The sequence below is a fragment of the Onychomys torridus genome, chromosome 4 (assembly GCF_903995425.1).
Source record: "Onychomys torridus chromosome 4, mOncTor1.1, whole genome shotgun sequence".
NCBI lineage: Eukaryota > Metazoa > Chordata > Mammalia > Rodentia > Cricetidae > Onychomys > Onychomys torridus.
This window is the reverse complement of record NC_050446.1, coordinates 105,213,042-105,230,998: the sequence shown is the minus strand read 5'-3', so window position 1 is coordinate 105,230,998 and position 17,957 is coordinate 105,213,042. Positions and strand designations below refer to the sequence as shown.

At 45.5% G+C, this 17,957-nt stretch overlaps 1 protein-coding gene and 1 non-coding gene across 3 annotated transcripts in view; both read left to right on the top strand.

Annotated features, from left to right (window-relative positions):
- The first annotated feature begins 599 nt into the window (after positions 1 to 599).
- C4H20orf194 (chromosome 4 C20orf194 homolog) overlaps positions 600 to 17,957 on the top strand; it is a 123,066-nt gene continuing 105,708 nt past the window's right edge. For both annotated transcript variants that reach the window (XM_036184164.1, XM_036184163.1), the window contains exons 1-3: positions 600 to 779; positions 15,910 to 15,989; positions 17,231 to 17,350. In XM_036184164.1, coding sequence (XP_036040057.1) covers positions 697 to 779; positions 15,910 to 15,989; positions 17,231 to 17,350 — 283 coding nt within the window. In that variant the 5' untranslated portion in view covers positions 600 to 696. The remainder of the gene's footprint in view (positions 780 to 15,909; positions 15,990 to 17,230; positions 17,351 to 17,957) is intronic.
- Positions 16,208 to 16,314, top strand: LOC118583243. Its single transcript, XR_004944833.1, has one exon. It is a non-coding gene; the product is annotated as a U6 spliceosomal RNA (small nuclear RNA).

The window sequence follows — 17,957 nt, the reverse complement described above, 5'->3', positions numbered from 1 at the left end:
GATGAATTTAGGACACGGGCTGGACGTAATCATTAAATCGGTCCTGTAGATAAAGGATGTGGGCATCCCTCCACTCTATTCAGGAAGAGACGGGGGCTCTGTGAGACTTTCTGGTCCACTGACCGCAGCTGGAAACAATTCTAACTAGGATCTGAACTGCAAAGGGCGGGGTCTCCTGGGATACTGTGAGCCCTCTGATACCAGCGCCCTGAACAGGACGCATCGCTAAGGGGCCGAATGTTTTAAAGGTGAGTGTGCAACCGACGAGACAAGAAGCTAGGTGTTCAGAAGACCCAGGGATAAAATGCCAGGTACAGACAGGCAGACCTCAAGTACCCCAGCACCGCAGGGCGAGGAGGGGCGGAGCCGGCGCGAGTCCCCGCCCCGGGCGCGTCGGCGAATATGGCTGCGGTTCCCACTGAATCCCCGGGACGCTGCAAGACCTTAAGGCCCAGAGACGTGTTGTCCTGGAACCCGCGCCCCGAACCCTTCGGGCCCAGAATGCGGCACGTCCCAGCGCTCTGCCCCACTCTCACTGACGCACCCCGGCCGCGCGCGCTCCCGCCCCGCCCCCGCGTGCCCGCGCGCGCCTGCCCCGCCCCCTCGGCGCGCCCTCGCTCCGCCCTGCCGCTAGCCCGCTGCAGTGCCGGCCCCAGCGACCCTCCGCGGCCCCGTGGTCCTCCGCAGCCAGCCTCCATGGACTCGCTCGCCCCACAGCAGCCCAGGCTGCCCCGCGCGCGGTTCGCTGGCACCTCTGGCCGTGGGGCGGCCTCCGTCAGGTACGCCGGGTCGAAGCCGCCAAGGGTGGCCGGGGATGCGCCGTGCAGCGGCTACGCCTCGGGCGGCAGGGCGTGGTCTGATATGGCTTCCTTGCGGAGGATTGTTTGAAACGGCTCCCCGAAGAACGTTTGCCGCGGGGGGGGACGGCGGCCTTCCGGAGGGACCGTGCTGTGGCTGTGGCTCGGCAGCCCACCGCGGTTCCTGGGAAGACCCCATTGTGACATCCCCACCCCACGGACCGGTGTCCCCTGGAAGCTTTCCCACAGACAGCCCACCGCTAGAGGCCCTGTCTTCACGCGAGTGGCGCCCCAGAAACTCTGCCGCATGACCGACCCCCTGTGCTCCTAGGTGTCGGGAGCCTTTGCCCCAGACCGCGGCTCGGTTATAGAGTTCCCGGCTCCCTGCATGCACAGCGGCAGCGTCTCCCCCTCACCTGCCCCTGGCTACTGCATCCCGTGCCCCCTCCACCCTGGGGAGCGCCCGTTGCAGGGACGTGAAGGTCATTGGGGGGCGCAGGAGGGGAAAAAAAAAAAAAAACCTGGATGGATAGGGAAAGAAGGCTCGGAACCTCCCCAAAGCGGCTGACACCAGGTCCCTGATGGAATCCAGGAGTGCCCCAGGAGTGCCGGTGTATGGGGAGGGGAGTTGATATTAGGGAAGGCCGTCCTGCCCTTTTCTGTACGGAAGATCTGTTTCCGATTTCTGCTTTCTGTCTTTGGGGCTGACCTTGATAGTCTGGGCATTGTTTGTGACCGAGCTGGTGTGGGGCTGGCTGCCAGCGAAACGTGGAGGTTGGAGTGGTGGAGGTGTTGCAGGAGGGACCTATAAGAAAGGGAAGGGAGAGTCGCTGAGGTTTGGGCACTGCTAAAGCTGTCATTAAACCAGAAGAGGCTTTTTGTTTGCGTACTTGCAGCTATTTGGCAAAGCTAATATGTTATTGTTCCCATGAAAGGGGGTTGTCAACCACTATGTAAGAATGGCTTTTCCCATATTCTGTCTTTTTTTTTTTTTTTTTTTAATTGAGGCTGGTCCTCACTCTGTAGACCAGGCTGGCCCCCGAACTCAAAGAGACCCACCTGCCTCTGCCTCCCTTGTGCCACCACGCCTGACCTGCTTTTTCTGTGTTCTTGTTTGGGTATTTTATTTTTTTATTTAGGGGGTGTTGTTTGTTTTATTTGGATCAAATCTATGAAGAGGAAAAAACTATTCTATTTTTAAATTACATTTATTTATTGTGTGTGTGTGTGTGTGTGTGTGTGTGTGTCTGTCTGTCTGTCTGTCTGTCTGTCTGGTGCACGCCACAGTGAGAGTATGAAGGTGAGAGGACAACTTGCTGGAGTCTTTTCTTCCTCCTGTGTGGATCTCCAGGATTGGACTCACTCAGGCTTGGCAGCAAGTGCCTTTACCCACGGAGCCATTCTGCAAGCCCCAACACTAATTCTCCTCTTGGATTTCCCAGGATTCCTTCACACATTCTGGCAGTGTGTTTATTGGATGACTTAAGACGTGAAAGAAGAGGGGAGCCAGTAGATAGTAATGAAACAGTGCATTCAGGAGCCCTGGTTGCTCCCACCTTGACACTGAATTTCTCTGCCCCTCAGGAGTTCTTCCTGGGCTTTACAGTGTGTAGTGCTTTGCCAGATAGTATCACTGTGTGCAAGTGTTTAAATGTTGTACGAATATTGAACAGGATGCTTTCGACCTTGGAGCACCTATCCAATAAATCTAGGCTGTCTGGAGGGGTGCGTGCCTGTCTGTGAGTGTCTAAGTGCCATATTTGTTTGGTGTGGGTGCTAGGGATGAAACCCAGAGCCTTGCAAATGGCAGCCAAGTGCTCCCCTCTGGACTGTATCCCCATGGCAAGCTCAGTAGCCTTTATTTGAATTTTAAAAATAATTGCATTTTAAAATATTTCAGTTTAGATTTATTTTTAAGGATGAGTATACTGTGTTTGTCTGTGGGAATATGCAGGTGAGTGCAGGTACCCAATGAGTAAAGGTGTTGGCTCTCCTGGAACTGGAGTTACAGGCAGTTGTAAGTTGCCGGACATGGGTGCTGGGACTTCATCTCAGGTTCTCTGCAAGAGCAGTCCATGTTGTTAACTGCTGGGCCATCTTTTCAGCTTCCCATTTTTATTTACTTAACCAGAGATATGTGTGTGTGTGTGTAAGTGTGACAGAGCACATGTGGCAGTCAGAGGGCAACTTTGGGAGTTGAGTCTTTCCTTCCATCATGCTGGTCTCAGATCCAACTCATGTCATCAGTCCTGGTGGCAAACTCTTTTACCCACTGAGTTATTTTGCTGGCCCTTGATTTGCATATTTTGAGACTTGAGAGTGGAAAAGCAACTTTACTATAAAAAAAAAAAAAAAAATCCATCGCCAGAATAGATGCTACCCACCTACTTGCTTCTTACTGATCTTTTTTTCTGAGACAAGTTCTCACTATATAGCCCTGGCTGGCCTGGAACTTGCTGTGTTGACTGAGCTAGCCTTGAACTTGTGGTAATTTCCCTGCCTCTGTCTCCAGAGTGCTAGAATTAAAAGAGTGTGTACCATACCTGGCTTATTTACTTTCTTTTTAAAAACAATTATTATTTATTATTAGTGGATTTGTGGGGGAGGTGGAGGAGGGGCACGGGGCAGGCACATTGGTCCCATGGCACGTGTGTAGAGGTCAAGAGGGTAACTTGTTCTCTCCTTTCACAGTGGGTCTGGGGACTGAACTCAGGTCATCAGGCTTGCACATTAAGCACTTCCACCCACAGAATCATCTCTGGCTCTTTACTTCCTTTTGTTTTCTCTTTTCCTTATTTTCCCTTTGGTTTTTTGAGACAGATTCTCACTAAGTAGCCTCGGATGGCCTGGAACTCACTGTGTAGACCAGACTGACCTTGAACTCATAGAGTTCCCGCCTGCTTCTACCTCCCCAGTGCTGGAAGCTCTTTACTTTTTTTTGTTTTGTTTTGTTTTTTTGTTTTTTTGTTTTTTTGAGACAGGGTTTCTCTATGTAGTTTTGGTGGCTGTGCTGCATCTCACTCTGTAGACCAGGGTGGCCTCGAACTCACATCCTCCTGGCTCTGTTTCTTGCTCTTTACTTTCTTAAAGGTAGGATTTTTATGTTACGATATATGTAGGGCTGGGAGTATCCAGTGCCCTCTTCTGACTTGTGCAGGTACTGGCACGTGTGCCCCATACACTCACACAGACGCACGTACAGACAAACGTGCATATTCACACACACACACACACACACACACACACACACACACACTCTGGCTGACTTTGTAAATCATACCTACAGTGAATTTCGCATGAAGTGGTTTTGACTGAAACTTGAATTTAGATGTACACGGTTTAATATTGGGCCTTAGGGAAAGAAATTATGGGGAAGGGTCCTCTTATTTCTCCACCTACCTGTAGTTGAGCATGCTTTTCTTACCTGTTCAAGGCTTTCCTTGTTTTCCCTAGTGTTATTTAATTAAGTCTTATTCTGTAGCTCAGGCTGGCTTTGATCCTCCTGCCTCGGCCTCCAAGTGCCGAGATTTCAGGCCTTTCCACCATGCCTGGCTTTCCCCACTCTTGACGTTTTGAGGGTTTCTGTCAGGTTTCATCTCGACACTTTCCTGGCATCGCATTTGGTTTCTTTCTTCCAGTTTGGTTTCTTCGTTGGTCTCTCCCTCTCTTTCCCGAGTGATGAAAGAGGCAGGCCTTACCTAGTGAAGTCACATTCCTAGGGACCATAGACAGCACTTGCCAGTGCATGGTTCTCTTCTGTAGGAGAGTCCATTCTCACAGATGGGGAATGGAGATCCTCAGAATTAGAGCCTCCTTTCTAAGGTTATGATAGTCATCATGCTGTCTGTAAGATAATTTTGGTTTCTGTAGAATTAGAGTTGCTCTCCCCTTCCAAATTGGCTTGAGTTGCTCCTGGCTCTTGGTTAGTGAAATGTGCTTAAGAATAACACTGTAGTCCTTTTTAGTAAGGGCTTCCACAGTGTAATTTGTTACTCTTTCCTTGGGCTGTGGTGGCTGTTATTGCTCCAAATGGCCGCTCTTCATCTCTCTGGGATCCAGAGCGAGCATGAGAAAGAAGTTAAATATCACTGGGGGTTTGGAATTTTTTTAAAAAATTATTTTTAATTTTTTATTAGATTTTTAAAAAAAAATTTTATGTGTTAATGTTTTGCCTGCCTGTGTATGTCCACGCACCATATGCATGCTTGGTGTCTACAGAGGTCAAAGGAAGGCATAGGATCCCCTGAAACTTGCGTTACAGATGGTTCTGAACCACCATGTTGGTGCTGAGAATCAAGTCAAAGTCCTCTGCAAGAGCATCAAGTGTTCTTAACTGCTGAGCCATCTCTCCAGCCTGAATAAAAACTGTTTTGGTCTTGGGTGGTTGATGTACTCCTTTCAACCCAGCACTTGGGAGACGGAGGCAGGCAGATCTCTGTGAGTTTGGGACCAGCCTGGTCTATATAGCATGTTTCAGACTAGCGAGGGCTATGTAATGAGACTTTGTAAAACAAAACAAAACAAAACAAAACAAAACAAAAATTCAGTTCAAGGTCCATTTGAGTTACCTCAGACTCTGGCTGAAGTACCATCAAGTAACAGCAAAAACCCTTCAGAAATCCGCAACAGCCGCCTGGATTCTGGCTGGGAGGGCTTAGTGCCTTTCTAGTGGGGAGCTCAGTGGTTTGCTTGTTAACATTTGTAGCTTCTTTCTGCCCAGAGGTAGCACCCTCACTGTTTACCTTAGGTCTGGGGTGACAGTGTGCTTGCTGTGTGTCTTTAGTTCTTTGACATTCCTAGTGCACAGTGTCGCCTAGCTCTGGTGCTCTTCTCCACAGGGAGTAAATGTGAGAGATGGCACACAACTTAAACTGTTGGTTTTGCCCTGAAATTTATTTTCAAAGGCTCTAAGATAGCTCAGTAATAAAGGTGCTTGCCACCAAGCCTGAGGACCTGAGTTCAATCCCTAGAACCCACATAGTGGACAGAGGAACCCAGTTCCTCACCTACATGCACACACACCATGAGATGCAATGTAGAACACATACAAGTAAGGGAATATGTCAATAGAAAAAAAAATAAAAATAAGAATAAGGCAGTATAAAACTGGTACCTTTGATTTAAATTAAAGCCCTAGTTTGAAGAAAAGGCAATTTATTTGGTATTTTTATTTATTTTTGAGACAGGGTATCACTGTGTACCCTTGGCTGACCTGGAACTTGCTTTGCAGACCAGGCTTGTTTCAAACTCTCTGGGGTCCGCTTACCTCCGTCTCCGAGGTGTTGGGATTGAAGGTGTGTGCCACCACATCTTGTTTCACTTAATATACTAACATTTTTAATTATGTTTATTTACTCTCGTGTGAGTGTGTGTGTGTGTGTGTGTGTGTGTGTGTGTACACACACATGTTGGTATTTATGATCTGGCAATCAGAGAACAACTTGAGGAAGTAGGTGCTCTCCTTCCACCGTATGGAGCTTGGGGACTCTCACTCAGGTTGTCAGACTTAGCGGCTAGTACCTTTACTTACTGAGTCATCTCATGGGGCCCTTAGTATGCTTTTAAAAAAACTTCAATTTTGAAATAATTTTAGATTTATACATGAACTGCAGAACAGAACCATGGTGCATTTATTGCAATGAAGGCATCAGTGTTGGTGTAACACTTTAGTTTAATTAGTAAACTTTGATTTACCTGGAGTTTAGTACTCTAGACTTTATTTCCCCAAATGAACTTTCTCTATTCTAAGATCTAATCTAGGATTCCACATTACGTTTGAATTTGATATCTTTTAACACTCAAAGATGCAAGGGGGATAATTGTAGGTGCTTCGTGAGTGAACACTTGTGGAACTGATTTTACAAAGAGCAGGAAGGGAGAGAAGTGCTCACCATCAGCCAACGAGGAGGAAGAACAGCGTGGAAAACAGCAGAATACAGTGACTAGACCCCTGGACAGCATTTCCTGTTTGTGAGGACTCATTCTTGAATTTAGCATCTTAGTGTTGTTGTTTTGGTTTGATTTTTTAAGACAGGGTTTCTCTGTGTAGCCCTGACTGTCCTGGAACTCACTCTGTAGACCAGGCTACCCTCGGACTCACAGAGATCTTCCTGCCTCTGCCCCTGAGTGCTGGGATTAAAGGTGTGCACCATCACTACCTGGCTGAATTTACCATCTTATTAATACAAATTCATGAAATTTGTATAGACGTGTTTGAGTTGAGCATTAGTTTTTAACCATTTTAAATCAGGAGGCCTATCAGGAACTACATTCAGTAGCTAGTAAGGGACTCTTAGCAAAAATGACTTGAGCATTTATTCTCTGTTGCAAAAGATACCCTCCAGAGGAGGATAGGCCTTTTCTGGTGTAAAGTTATCAAGGAGCCAGGCTGCTTTTGTGCTTTATTTGGTGACATCAGCAGGTAGTCTTCATGGTAAGAGGAGGGATAGTCAATTACCTTACAAGAGTTTTCCCAGAAGCTTCTACACAACAACTTCTGACTTTGCCTTATTGGTCAGATAGGCCTAGAAGCAACGGAATCTGGCCTGTTACTAACCCAGGTAAAATGGGTGTATTCTTAATGAAAGGGAAAATGAGTGCGGGTCCACAGCTTTGATTCTTTGATTCTACCGCTGTGAGATAACTATGTAGAGTGAGGATTTACATTGCTGGAGTGTTGTGGCTGTGTGAGGTGGTGTCTTAGTCAGCGTTCTGTTGCTGTGAAGAGACACCATGACCACAGCAACTCTTACAAAGAAAATGGTTTAATTGGGGCTGGCTTACAGTTCAGAGTTTAGTCCAATCATCATGGTAGGAAGCATGCTGGCACACAGGAAAACATGGTTCAGGAGAGGTAGCTGAGAGTTCTACATCCGGATCCTCAGGCAGCAGGAAGAGAAGAGACATGGGGCCTGGCTTGAGCATTTGAAACCCCAAGGCCCACACCAGTGACACACTTCCTCTAACAAGACCGTACCAACTCCAACGAAGAGTGCCACTCCCTAAGCATTTAAATACACGAGTCTGTGGGGGCTATTCTTATTCAAATACCACAGTGGAGGTACCTGGAGAAAAGCAAAATTACCACACAGTCACATGACAGTCAACATGATACCATATGTGTATCAGTTTGAGTCATTTCATGGTTAGTGGTTAACCATGTTTGATCATGACAGTAGCAATATTAACTTTGTCTTACTTGTCACCTGTTGTTGGTGCTTTTTACTCTTGGGGAGCCTGCCACTCAGCTCCCTTATTCTTACTTATGAACGCATTTACAGTTACTTGCTAGTTTTCCTTAACTTATCCGTCTACCTTCTGCCTCTGGGCTTTTCCTATTCTCTCACTTCTGTAAATCTTACTCTTACTCCGTGGCTTGCTGTGTAGCTGGGTGGCTGGCCTCGGACATCCTCCTCCTTCTCTGGCTACTTCTACTCTTTCCCAGATTTCTCCTATGTCTTTCTGCCTGCCAGCCCCACCTATCCTTTCTCCTGCCCTGCTATTGGCCATTCAGCTCTTTATTAGACCATCAGGTATTTTAGACAGGAGCAGTAACACAGCTTCACAGAGTTAACAAATGCACCATAAACAAAAGGAACACACCTTAAAATAATATTCTACAACAGTCACCAGTGTAGGACATCAGTGGAATTGGCATTTATGGCCTTGCCACATGCCTGCCTCTGCCTTTCCTTCAGGGTTCTTAATTTTGACAAGGAAAGTAAATGGCTCTATGATAAAGGCCAGGTCTCGTCACCCTGCCTCAGTCCTTTAGTGTGCTCATTCTAATCAAGACCTGAGTCTAGGTTAATTCAGATATTATTCTCACTGTGGTTCCCTCTAACGTTGTGATATGAAGAATTTCAGAAGTACAGAAAAATTGCAAGAATTATTCATTGAACATTCATATATGCTCGTACCTAGATGCTCATATTCTCTCTCTCTCTCTCTCTCTCTCTCTCTCTCTCTCTCTCTCTCTCTCTTTTAATGGCATTGGCAGTCAGACCAATGCTTGAGACCAATCCCAGGGCATTGGGATTGTTAGGCAAGCACTCTACTGTTGAGCTGTGTCCCCTGCAGTATTATTTATTTTACTTTTAAATATGGTTTGGTCTTCTATGCAATAAGGACAGTTAAGATATACTCTCAGACCTGCCAGCCCACCTGGAAGAGATGGAGATCACCAGAGCTGCCTAGGAGAAAGACTCAGTGAAGCTGAGCTTCCAGGAGGAGTCATTCTGACCTGTTGAGCTGCCTGCAGGCTGTGCAGTGAGCTGCAGGTTTCCAGTTCTTGTGAGCTGGCGCCCACACTGACAGCTTTGGTGATGGCTGTCTTGGAGTCATTTTTTGCTCCTGTCAGAAGCCCTGATAAAACCCACTGCTTCCCCGAGTTGGACTTTGATGGTTCCCTTACTTTGGTCTACCCTAAGTTCCCAATCTGGGCTGAATAGACATCTATTGGTCTTCCCAGGAATAGTGTCTTATAACACAAGAGTGACTGGAAGTCCTGACCCTCCCACCTCTACCTCCCAATTGCTGAGGTTACAGGTGTGCACCTGTCACTGACATTTAACAGGTTCAATTCCTTCCCTTCACAATGCTGTCAGTTAAGCTAGTAGAGTAATTTTTATTAAAGTATCAGTCATTTCCTATGTTATTGCTGTTTTCAGAACACTTCACTCACCTGTGAACTGAGGGGCTGGAGAGCTGGCTCTGTGGGGACTTGCTGTTCTTGCAAAGAGTTTGGATACATCACCCAAGCCAGTTTGTCATAGATGCCTGTAACTCCAGCTCCAAGGGACCTGATGCTCTCTTCTGGCCTGGACAGGCACCTGCACACACAAACAGTATCACTTGTGAACTGAAGTTTCCAGAAAAAAAAAAAAGCCAAACCTGTATGAAAGGTTATCCAAGGTTGCTGACTGATTAGAATTTCATGAAAAAACAAAACAAAGCAAAACAGAAAGACATGCCGTTTATCCAGTGTCTTTTTAGTGCTGTTTCACATTAGACACTGGTTTAGATAGCTTGCAGCATCTTTTCTAGTTTAAGTGAAGTGATGGAGAAACTAGTGAGTAGAAAGAGATCCTGCATGGGCTTCTTGTGCGATTGAAGGAAGGCATCTGCTCATGTGACATGTCCTCACAAGAACACAAGGGCAGGCTGGCTCTCTGCGGGCATCTGTCCTACACTCTGGCTGGGAATTGATAGCCACGTTGTTGCCACTGTAGCAGCCGTAATGGCAGTCTGGTTCTCTTCACCCTCCAAGAGCTTGCACAGCAACTAAACCTGAGAACGCCAGGGGCTCCACTCCTGCTTCTGAGCCAGTCCTCTGCTGTGTGCCCATTGGTAACAGTTGAGCTGTCATCTCTCATGCCCAAACAATTTCTAAACCAAAGAAAAACCAGAAATAAATAATAGTGTAAAAGCAGCATTCTTCTTTTAGAGATTGGACCCACGATGTCGTCACACGTTAGGTAAGAGCTTCACCATTGGACTATATTACCAGCCTGGAGGCATTGGAGAGGGGAGGAGGAGAGGAAGAGGGAGAGACACAGGGAGAGGGGGGAGAGAGACAGAGAGAGAGGGAGAGAGACAGAGAGTGTGTATATTTTCAGTATAGGGAGTATACCCAGAGCCAGGCAAATGTTCTACCATTGAGCTGTATCCTCAGCTTTTCCATGAGTTTTTTGTTGTTGTTTTGTGGGGGTTTTTGTTTTGTTTTGTTTTACATTTATCTATTACTTATTTGGTTGGGTGGGGGGCATGCATTCCAGGTGCATGTATGGAAGTCAGAGGACAACTTGGGAGAATCTGTGCTTTTCTTCACCATGTGTGGGTCCTGCCCATCAAACCCAGGTTTGGTAGCAAGTGTCTTTACCCCTTGTATTAGGGGTACTGTTGCTGTGTTGAAATACCATGACAAAAAGCTACTTGGGGAGGGATGGGTTTACTTGGCTTTTGCTTCCATACCACTGTTCATTTTTGAAGGAAGTCAGCACAGGAACTCAAAACAGGGCAGGAACATAGAGGCAGGAGCCGACGCAGAGGCCATGGAGGGGTGCTGCTTACTCACATGCTCTTTATGACTTCCTTAATCTGCTTTGTTACAACACTCAGGACCACCAGACCGGGGGTGGTCTCTCCCACATCAATCACTAATTAAGAAAATGCTCTACAGGCTTGCCTGCAGCCCAGTCTTATGGGGTATTTTCTCAGTTGAGGTTCCTTCCCTTTCCAGTGACTAGCTTATGTTAAGTTGACATGAAACTGGCCAGCACACCCGCTACCTATCTTCTACATGACTTCTAAAGGTGAAACTCTATAAGTTGTGAGCAAATACAGGCCTATCCATAATGTACCAGCCTTGCTCAAGTACTGTGAGCTACATGGCAGTGTTACTGTGGAATTTGGGGTGTATTCATGTAGACTCATAACAAACTATCATATATATGACCTTTAAGTCTAAGGATCAATGAAAACTTAAGTTTTATATAAATTTTCTATTCTTTATGAAAGGACAGAAAACTAATATTTTTACACATATGGTTTCAAAAAGCACTAATATGAATAAAGCACAGATATGCCTTAGATGTTAACTGTGATTAATTCTGGGTGCTGGGTGGGAATAGGGTGATTGTGCTTTTCTTTGAACCCATCGGGGATTTTTTTTGCTTTTAGTTAAAAGTAAGTAAAAGTAACTGTCATGCTTCATGGTTCAGTGACAAGTCAGTTATATTCTGGTTAAAGATTAAATTTGAGAAGCAAGAAAATGTGCAAAGGTGGAAAAATCTGAATTTAGTTTTACCTATTTGATAAGAAAACTCTAATCAGGAAAATGGTCTACTCAAGGAAAAAAGACTCTTTACATTTATGTGCTCCTACTTTACTTGGACTGGACAGGATACAAGTAGGAAAAAAGTCTCCTATTTTCAGTATTGTCTTGGCTTTCAACAGCAGTTGCCAGGGAAACACTTTTGTTTCTTGGTCACATGATCTGGTCATGCTTTTTGTCAGCGGCTGGTTATAAGTTTGTAAACCAAGGCTCTTGGTAACCTTGGCAGTCAGTCAGCATACTGGCCTGAATAGAAAATGGGCCAAAGATCCAACTTGCAAGGTCTTTCCGGTGGGGAAGTGACTGCAAGATCAGTCCTGCATTAAAAAGGAAAACATGCAGGGAGGGGCAGGGAGGCACCATCTCTCAGGGAAAGGAGCTTATTTCATATTAAAATATCTTGACATTTCTACACTGTTACGTCTAAAATCTTATTCCATATGACTCTTTCCTCATAGCCTCCATTTTTATTATAAAACTACAGAAAAAGTGGAAGGATAGTATGATGAATACTCATGAAGCCTACCACGTGGATTCATTAGGTTTTTAAACAGGTCTCACTGTGGAGCCCTGGCAGGTCTGGAACTCTGTCGTCTCACTAGCCCCCATATATTTTAGAATAAACCTTTCTGTATCCATAAAACTCTTGGCATTTAATTGGAATTGTGTTAAGCCTGCATGTTAATTTGAGGAGAATTGATACTTTGTACTAGGCTGCTAACCACATCCTGAGAAAACCTGACTTTCCCTTCCTTAGCAGCCAGCCATCAACTGCAATAGCTCCTGAGCTAGGGGTGGGGACTCATGAGCCCTTTTTCCAACCACGTTGAAATTTTGACTGGATCTGGGCAGTTCTGGGGCACACCTTTAATCCCAGCACTTGGGAGACAGAGACAGGAGGATCTCTGCAAGTTCTAGGACAACCAGGGCTACACAGAGAAACCCTGTCTTGAGAACCTCCCCCCAAAAAAACAAAAAAGAAGAAAGAAAAAGGCAGGACATTTGGTGGCTTGATCTTGGGGTACCCACACACACTGGGTTCATGAGGGCAGTGGTTGTATCCTGGAAGACAGCACTTCACAGTCCCGCTCCCTGTCCTCAGCTCTTAGTCTTTTGTCCTCTGCCTCTGGATGGTCACTAAGCCCTGCTGGGGTGGTGGTGGGGGTTCTGAGAGTGTCCCATTTAGTAACTCTCAGTCACCTGTTTTACTTTCAACATTTTGACCAGTTGGCAGCTTCTACAGTAACCGCTACCACTGCAGATAGGAGCCTCTCAGAGCAGAGCTGGAAGAGGAACCGGGACTCTTCATATATATTTAAATGTTTAGAAAGCAGTTGGATGACTTGCTTTTAAAAAGCAATAGTACTAGCTCTCCCCTAGATCCCATGACCACCCCAGCCAAGGGTTTATGAATTTCCTTCTATGGTGCAGGCCTCAAATCCAATCATAAGGTGGTTATGGGTCCAGTGTTAGGTATGGCCATGGATGTCTTTCTCCCCCAGCAGCCTGTATAGCACATTCCAGCACTGTGAAAGCTTGACCATCAGGGAGAACGTTCTTGTTTGTTTGTTTGTGGAGACAGGGCTTCTCCGTGTAGCTTTGTGCCTTTCCTGGAACTCACTGTAGTCCAGGCTGGCCTCGAACTCTTTGAAATTTTGAAAATTCTTTGAAATTTTCCATGTGTATGTTTTGTCTATAGGCATTTCTATCGCAAGTGTGCTTGGTGCTCACGGAGGGGAGACAGGAACAGGGTGTCAGATCCTCTGAACTGGAGTTATAGATGGCTGTAAGCCACTGTGTGGGTGCTGGGAATTGAACCCAGATCCTCTGAAGAGCAGCCAGTGCTCTTAATACTGAGCCATCTCTCCAGCTCTTTACTCTCTGTTTCTGGTGGGCAACCAAGAGGAGTGGCAATAGTCTGTCTTGTTTTGGGGAGCCTCTGGAGCCTCCCTGATCACTAACTTATAGGGTAGTATCCCATGCCCGGTACTGGGATTTTCATTTAATAGCCCATGTCTTCTGGAAACAGCATTGTCCATCCATGCAGGATGCCTCCATTCAACTCTTTTTAAGTTATATTGTGTTGGGGGTGGGATGGGGAGGGGTGTACCATGTATGTACAAGTGCCCCAGGAAGCCAGAAGAGGGCATTGGATCCCCTGGAAGTGGAGTTACAAGCAGGGTTCTGGACCTGGGTCTTGGGAACTGAACTCTGGTTCTTTGGAAGAGCAACAGGTGCTCTTAAATACTGCCATCTCTCCAGCCCCTTAAGTCGTCTTTTTTGTTTGTTTGTTTGTTTTGTTTTGTTTTTCGAGACAGGGTGTCCCTGTGTAGCTTGGTGCCTTTCCTGGAACTCACTCTGTAGCCCAGGCTGGCCTCGAACTCACAGAGATCCACCTGCCTCTGCCTCCCGAGTGCTGGGATTACAGGCATGTGCCACCACCGCCCGGCCTTAAGTCTTCTTTTAAAATGACATAGTTAGTGGGTTTCCATGAGGCTTTTGTAATAAATCCTTAGTTTTGGTTAACCCAGCCCTGCTCCTTTCCTTTCCCTTAAACCCCTATCCCTAACCTACTCAAATCTTTAACTTCCAATATTCCCCCTCTTCCTTCATGGCACCTGTTTTCTTCCACCCCTCCCCCAATTAAAGTTCCTGCCCTCCTCCTCTCACCTTTCTGGCTGGGGCTGGAGCAGTGGCTCTCTTGCAGAGGACCTGAGTTCCGCTCCCAGCACCACCATTGAGTTGCTCACAACCATCTTTAACTGCAGGGGGATCCTATGCCTCTGACCTCTGTGGGCACCTGCATGCATATACACATAATTAACATTTTTTCTTTTCTTTCTTTCTTTTTTTTTTTTCCCTGAGACAGGGTTTCTCTGTGTGGCTTTACTGGAACTCACTCTGTAGCCCAGCCTGGCCTTGAACTCACAGAGATGCGCCTGGCTCTGCCTCCTGAGTGCTGGGATTAAAGGCGTGTGCCGCCGCCATCACCGCCGCCACTGCCGCCTGGCCATAATTAACATTTTTAAAAGGAAAAGAAAACTCAAAGCTAGAACTGCATATAATAGAGAACATGCAGTGTGTGTCCTTCTGGGCTTAGATGATCTTGCTGTAATATTTTCCAGCTCCATCTGTTTTCCTGAAATGTTTATAATTTCATTTTTCTTTACAGCTGAATAAAATTCTGATGTGTATATGCATCACATTTCCATAAACCACCAGTTGATGGACATCTAAACTTGATTGCATTTCCTAGCTATTTTGAACAGACAGCAATAAACATAGACTGCAAGCGTTTCTGTTGTAGGATGTGAAGTCCTTTGTGTATATGCTCAGGAGTGTTGTAGCTAGGCCACATGGTAGCTCTAATTTTAGCTTTTTGAGAAACCTCCACACATTGTTTCCCATAGTGTCTGTGCCAGTTTATACCCTACAATACATACACCCTACCGCCTTGTAGATAGGGGACTGTTTCCCTGCGTTTGTCAGCACCTGCCGTTTGTTTTCTTAATGACAGCCATTATGACTGGGGTAAAATGGAATCTCAGAGTAGTTTTAGTTTGCATCCCTAATGATGAATGATACTGAACACTTAAAAATGTTAATGGGGGTGGGGGGTTAGACCTGGAGGTGGTGAAGGATCAGGCTTGACCATGACATTGGGTACTCATCTTTGGGGTTACTGAGGGAGATAGGAAGGCAGTAGTGTCCGTAGACGTTATATTGTTTAGGAAAACTGTTTCCTTACACTTTGCCTGGGTACAAGGCGTGTCCCTTCTGCTAAAGGAGTAATAGCTCTCTAGAAATGGAGTGTTTCTTCTGTGCTGAGACTCTGTAAGGGTGGTCATGTGGATGAATTGGAGCTTACTTTATTGAGCCTTTTATATCAGTTTTTGTTTTTGTTTGTTCCTTTTGAGTCAGACTGATAAAGACTAAAATTAGGCTGAGTCAGCATGCAAACTTTTCTTTTAGAACCAGCAAAAGTCAAAAGACACTGGAAATTCTTGGAATCATCTCCTGATTGATTGTGAATGGGGCCTTGGTGTCATCCTTCACTGAACCCAAGAGTCACTGACAGTCTAGTTCATAATCAGTAGTCCAGATAGTCTTTAGACCACTTACACGTAGTCATCTTGTCCAGAAAACGGAAGAGAAGGGTGTGGTTCTGTGAAAGAGACTAGTACCAATTTCGGTACCTAACAAAACCATTCCTCTTGCCTGTGCCTTTTAGGGACTTTTATACACTGCTGCACTCAGGAAACTGTTGTTCTGTTACAGCTGCAGCCGACTCCGCCAGGTTCAGAGCATCCTGACCCAGAGCAGCAAGTCTCAACCCGATGGGATTCTCTGCATCCTAGGTGAGTGCTTTGAGAAGGTGGGACTCACAACAGCAGTGGTTTGTATTCTAATAGCGCTATCATGTAAGGTACATCGTAGGTTAGTGTCTTCCCAGTTTTCATCCCTTTGAAGGCTGCTCCTCTTGTTGAGAGTGAATATTAAGAGAGATGTCAGTGGCCTAGGGAGCTCTTGACATTCTTGGAGCTCCTGCCGTATGCAGCCTGTCCTTAAAATCATCGTGCTCACTTCGGCAGCACACACACTAAAATTGGAACAACACAGAGAAGATTAGCATGGCCCCTGCGCAAGGATGACACGCAAATAAATAAATAAGTAAAAACAAAAAATAAAGATCATATAGACAGTCCCTACATGCCCCTGCCCCTGCCATCCTGCCCAGCCTGTAGTCCTGGATGCCTCAGACAGTGAGAGGCAGTGGTAAAAACTGTGTCATTTAATTTCCTTTGTCTCTGGTCAAGCCTCTCTAGACTAACCTTAGTGAGGGTCATCTGCAGGAACTTATCGATACATTGCACCTTACAGTGCAGTGCTAAGCGTCACTTCTGATGCTTGTGAAGGGTTAGTGTTTATTTTCCTGCCTTCATGTCCTCTTATTTTTCAAACTACCTTAACTCGGTTTTGTTTGATCACACATTTTTCATAAAGATCTCTTTGAGATCTGTTCTTGGGCTAACTGAAAGTATTCCGAGATCTTTAGTAAATCAGTAGAAGAACATATTTTTTGCTTCTTTCCTTTCTTAAGAATTGCTTTTTTTATGTGGCTGGAGGTGGCCCAGTAGTTAAGAGCACTTCATGTTCTTCCCAAGGACCCAGGTTCGATTCCCAGCACCTACATGGTGACTCAAAACCATCTGTAATTCCAATTTTAGGGGATTTCATGGATTCCAGAGGGTGCTCTTCTGGCGTCATTAGGTACCAGGCATACATGGTACACACATATACATGTGGGCCAAATACCTAATACATGTAAACTAAAAACTGAAATTAAAAAAAATGCTTTCCAGAAATCAGCAGCCTTAGTAATCTTTGTTTAATTTTCCCGTCTATGCAGATCTTGAGATCCAAGGAAGGTGCCTTATGCTTTAGCCTGTTTCTTTCATGAGGGGTTGTTTATTTAGTTTTAGCTGAAAACTTGTTTGAACTGCCTCTGGCTATTGGGGCTTTACTAACTGGGTAAATCATTGCAATTACTGTATTCTATGGTCTAAGACAGCGAGTGACAGCCATCTCTGTCTTGCAGGAATTGACAGCAGGTACAATGAAGGCTGCAGAGAGCTGGCAAATTACCTTCTGTTTGGTTTATACAGTCAGAATACCACTGATTTTGAGAAAACAGGATTTTCCGAAGAAATTCTAGATGGTAAGTCTATATTATATTGGCAAATGGTAGAGGAGAGTGGTTTATTTCTTTGGATCCTTAATTCATGATCTTTTTAAATAATTGTTTTAATTTTGATGTATTGTATGTGTGTGCACTGTATGTGTGCTTGGTGTCCTCAGGCCAGCAGAGGACATTGGATCCCCTGGAACTGGAGTTACAGATGGTTGTGAGCCACCATTCAGGTGTTTGGAATAAAACCCAAGTCATCTGGAAGAGTAGCAAGTACTTCTAACTGCTAAGCCATCTCTCCATCCCCAGTTCGTGATCTTTTGTTTCTATTTCTGTTTTTGTGGTTTTGGTTTTTTGTTGTTTGTTTATTGGAGACAGAGTCTCACGTTGCTTTAAATGGCTTGAAACTCACTGTGTAGACCAGCCTGGCCTTGAACTCTACCTGCCTCTGCCTCCCTAGGATTAAAGACATACACCCAGCACCCCATTCATGATCTTTTAATGGGAAAATGTGGTCGAATTTTAAATAGTCCAGTACTTGTAGTAGGAATCTTAAAGGTACTTGTTAATGAAATCAAACCCGAGGCCAGTTATTGGGGTGAATGCTGGAAGATCAGAGAAGCAGAACAAGCCACGG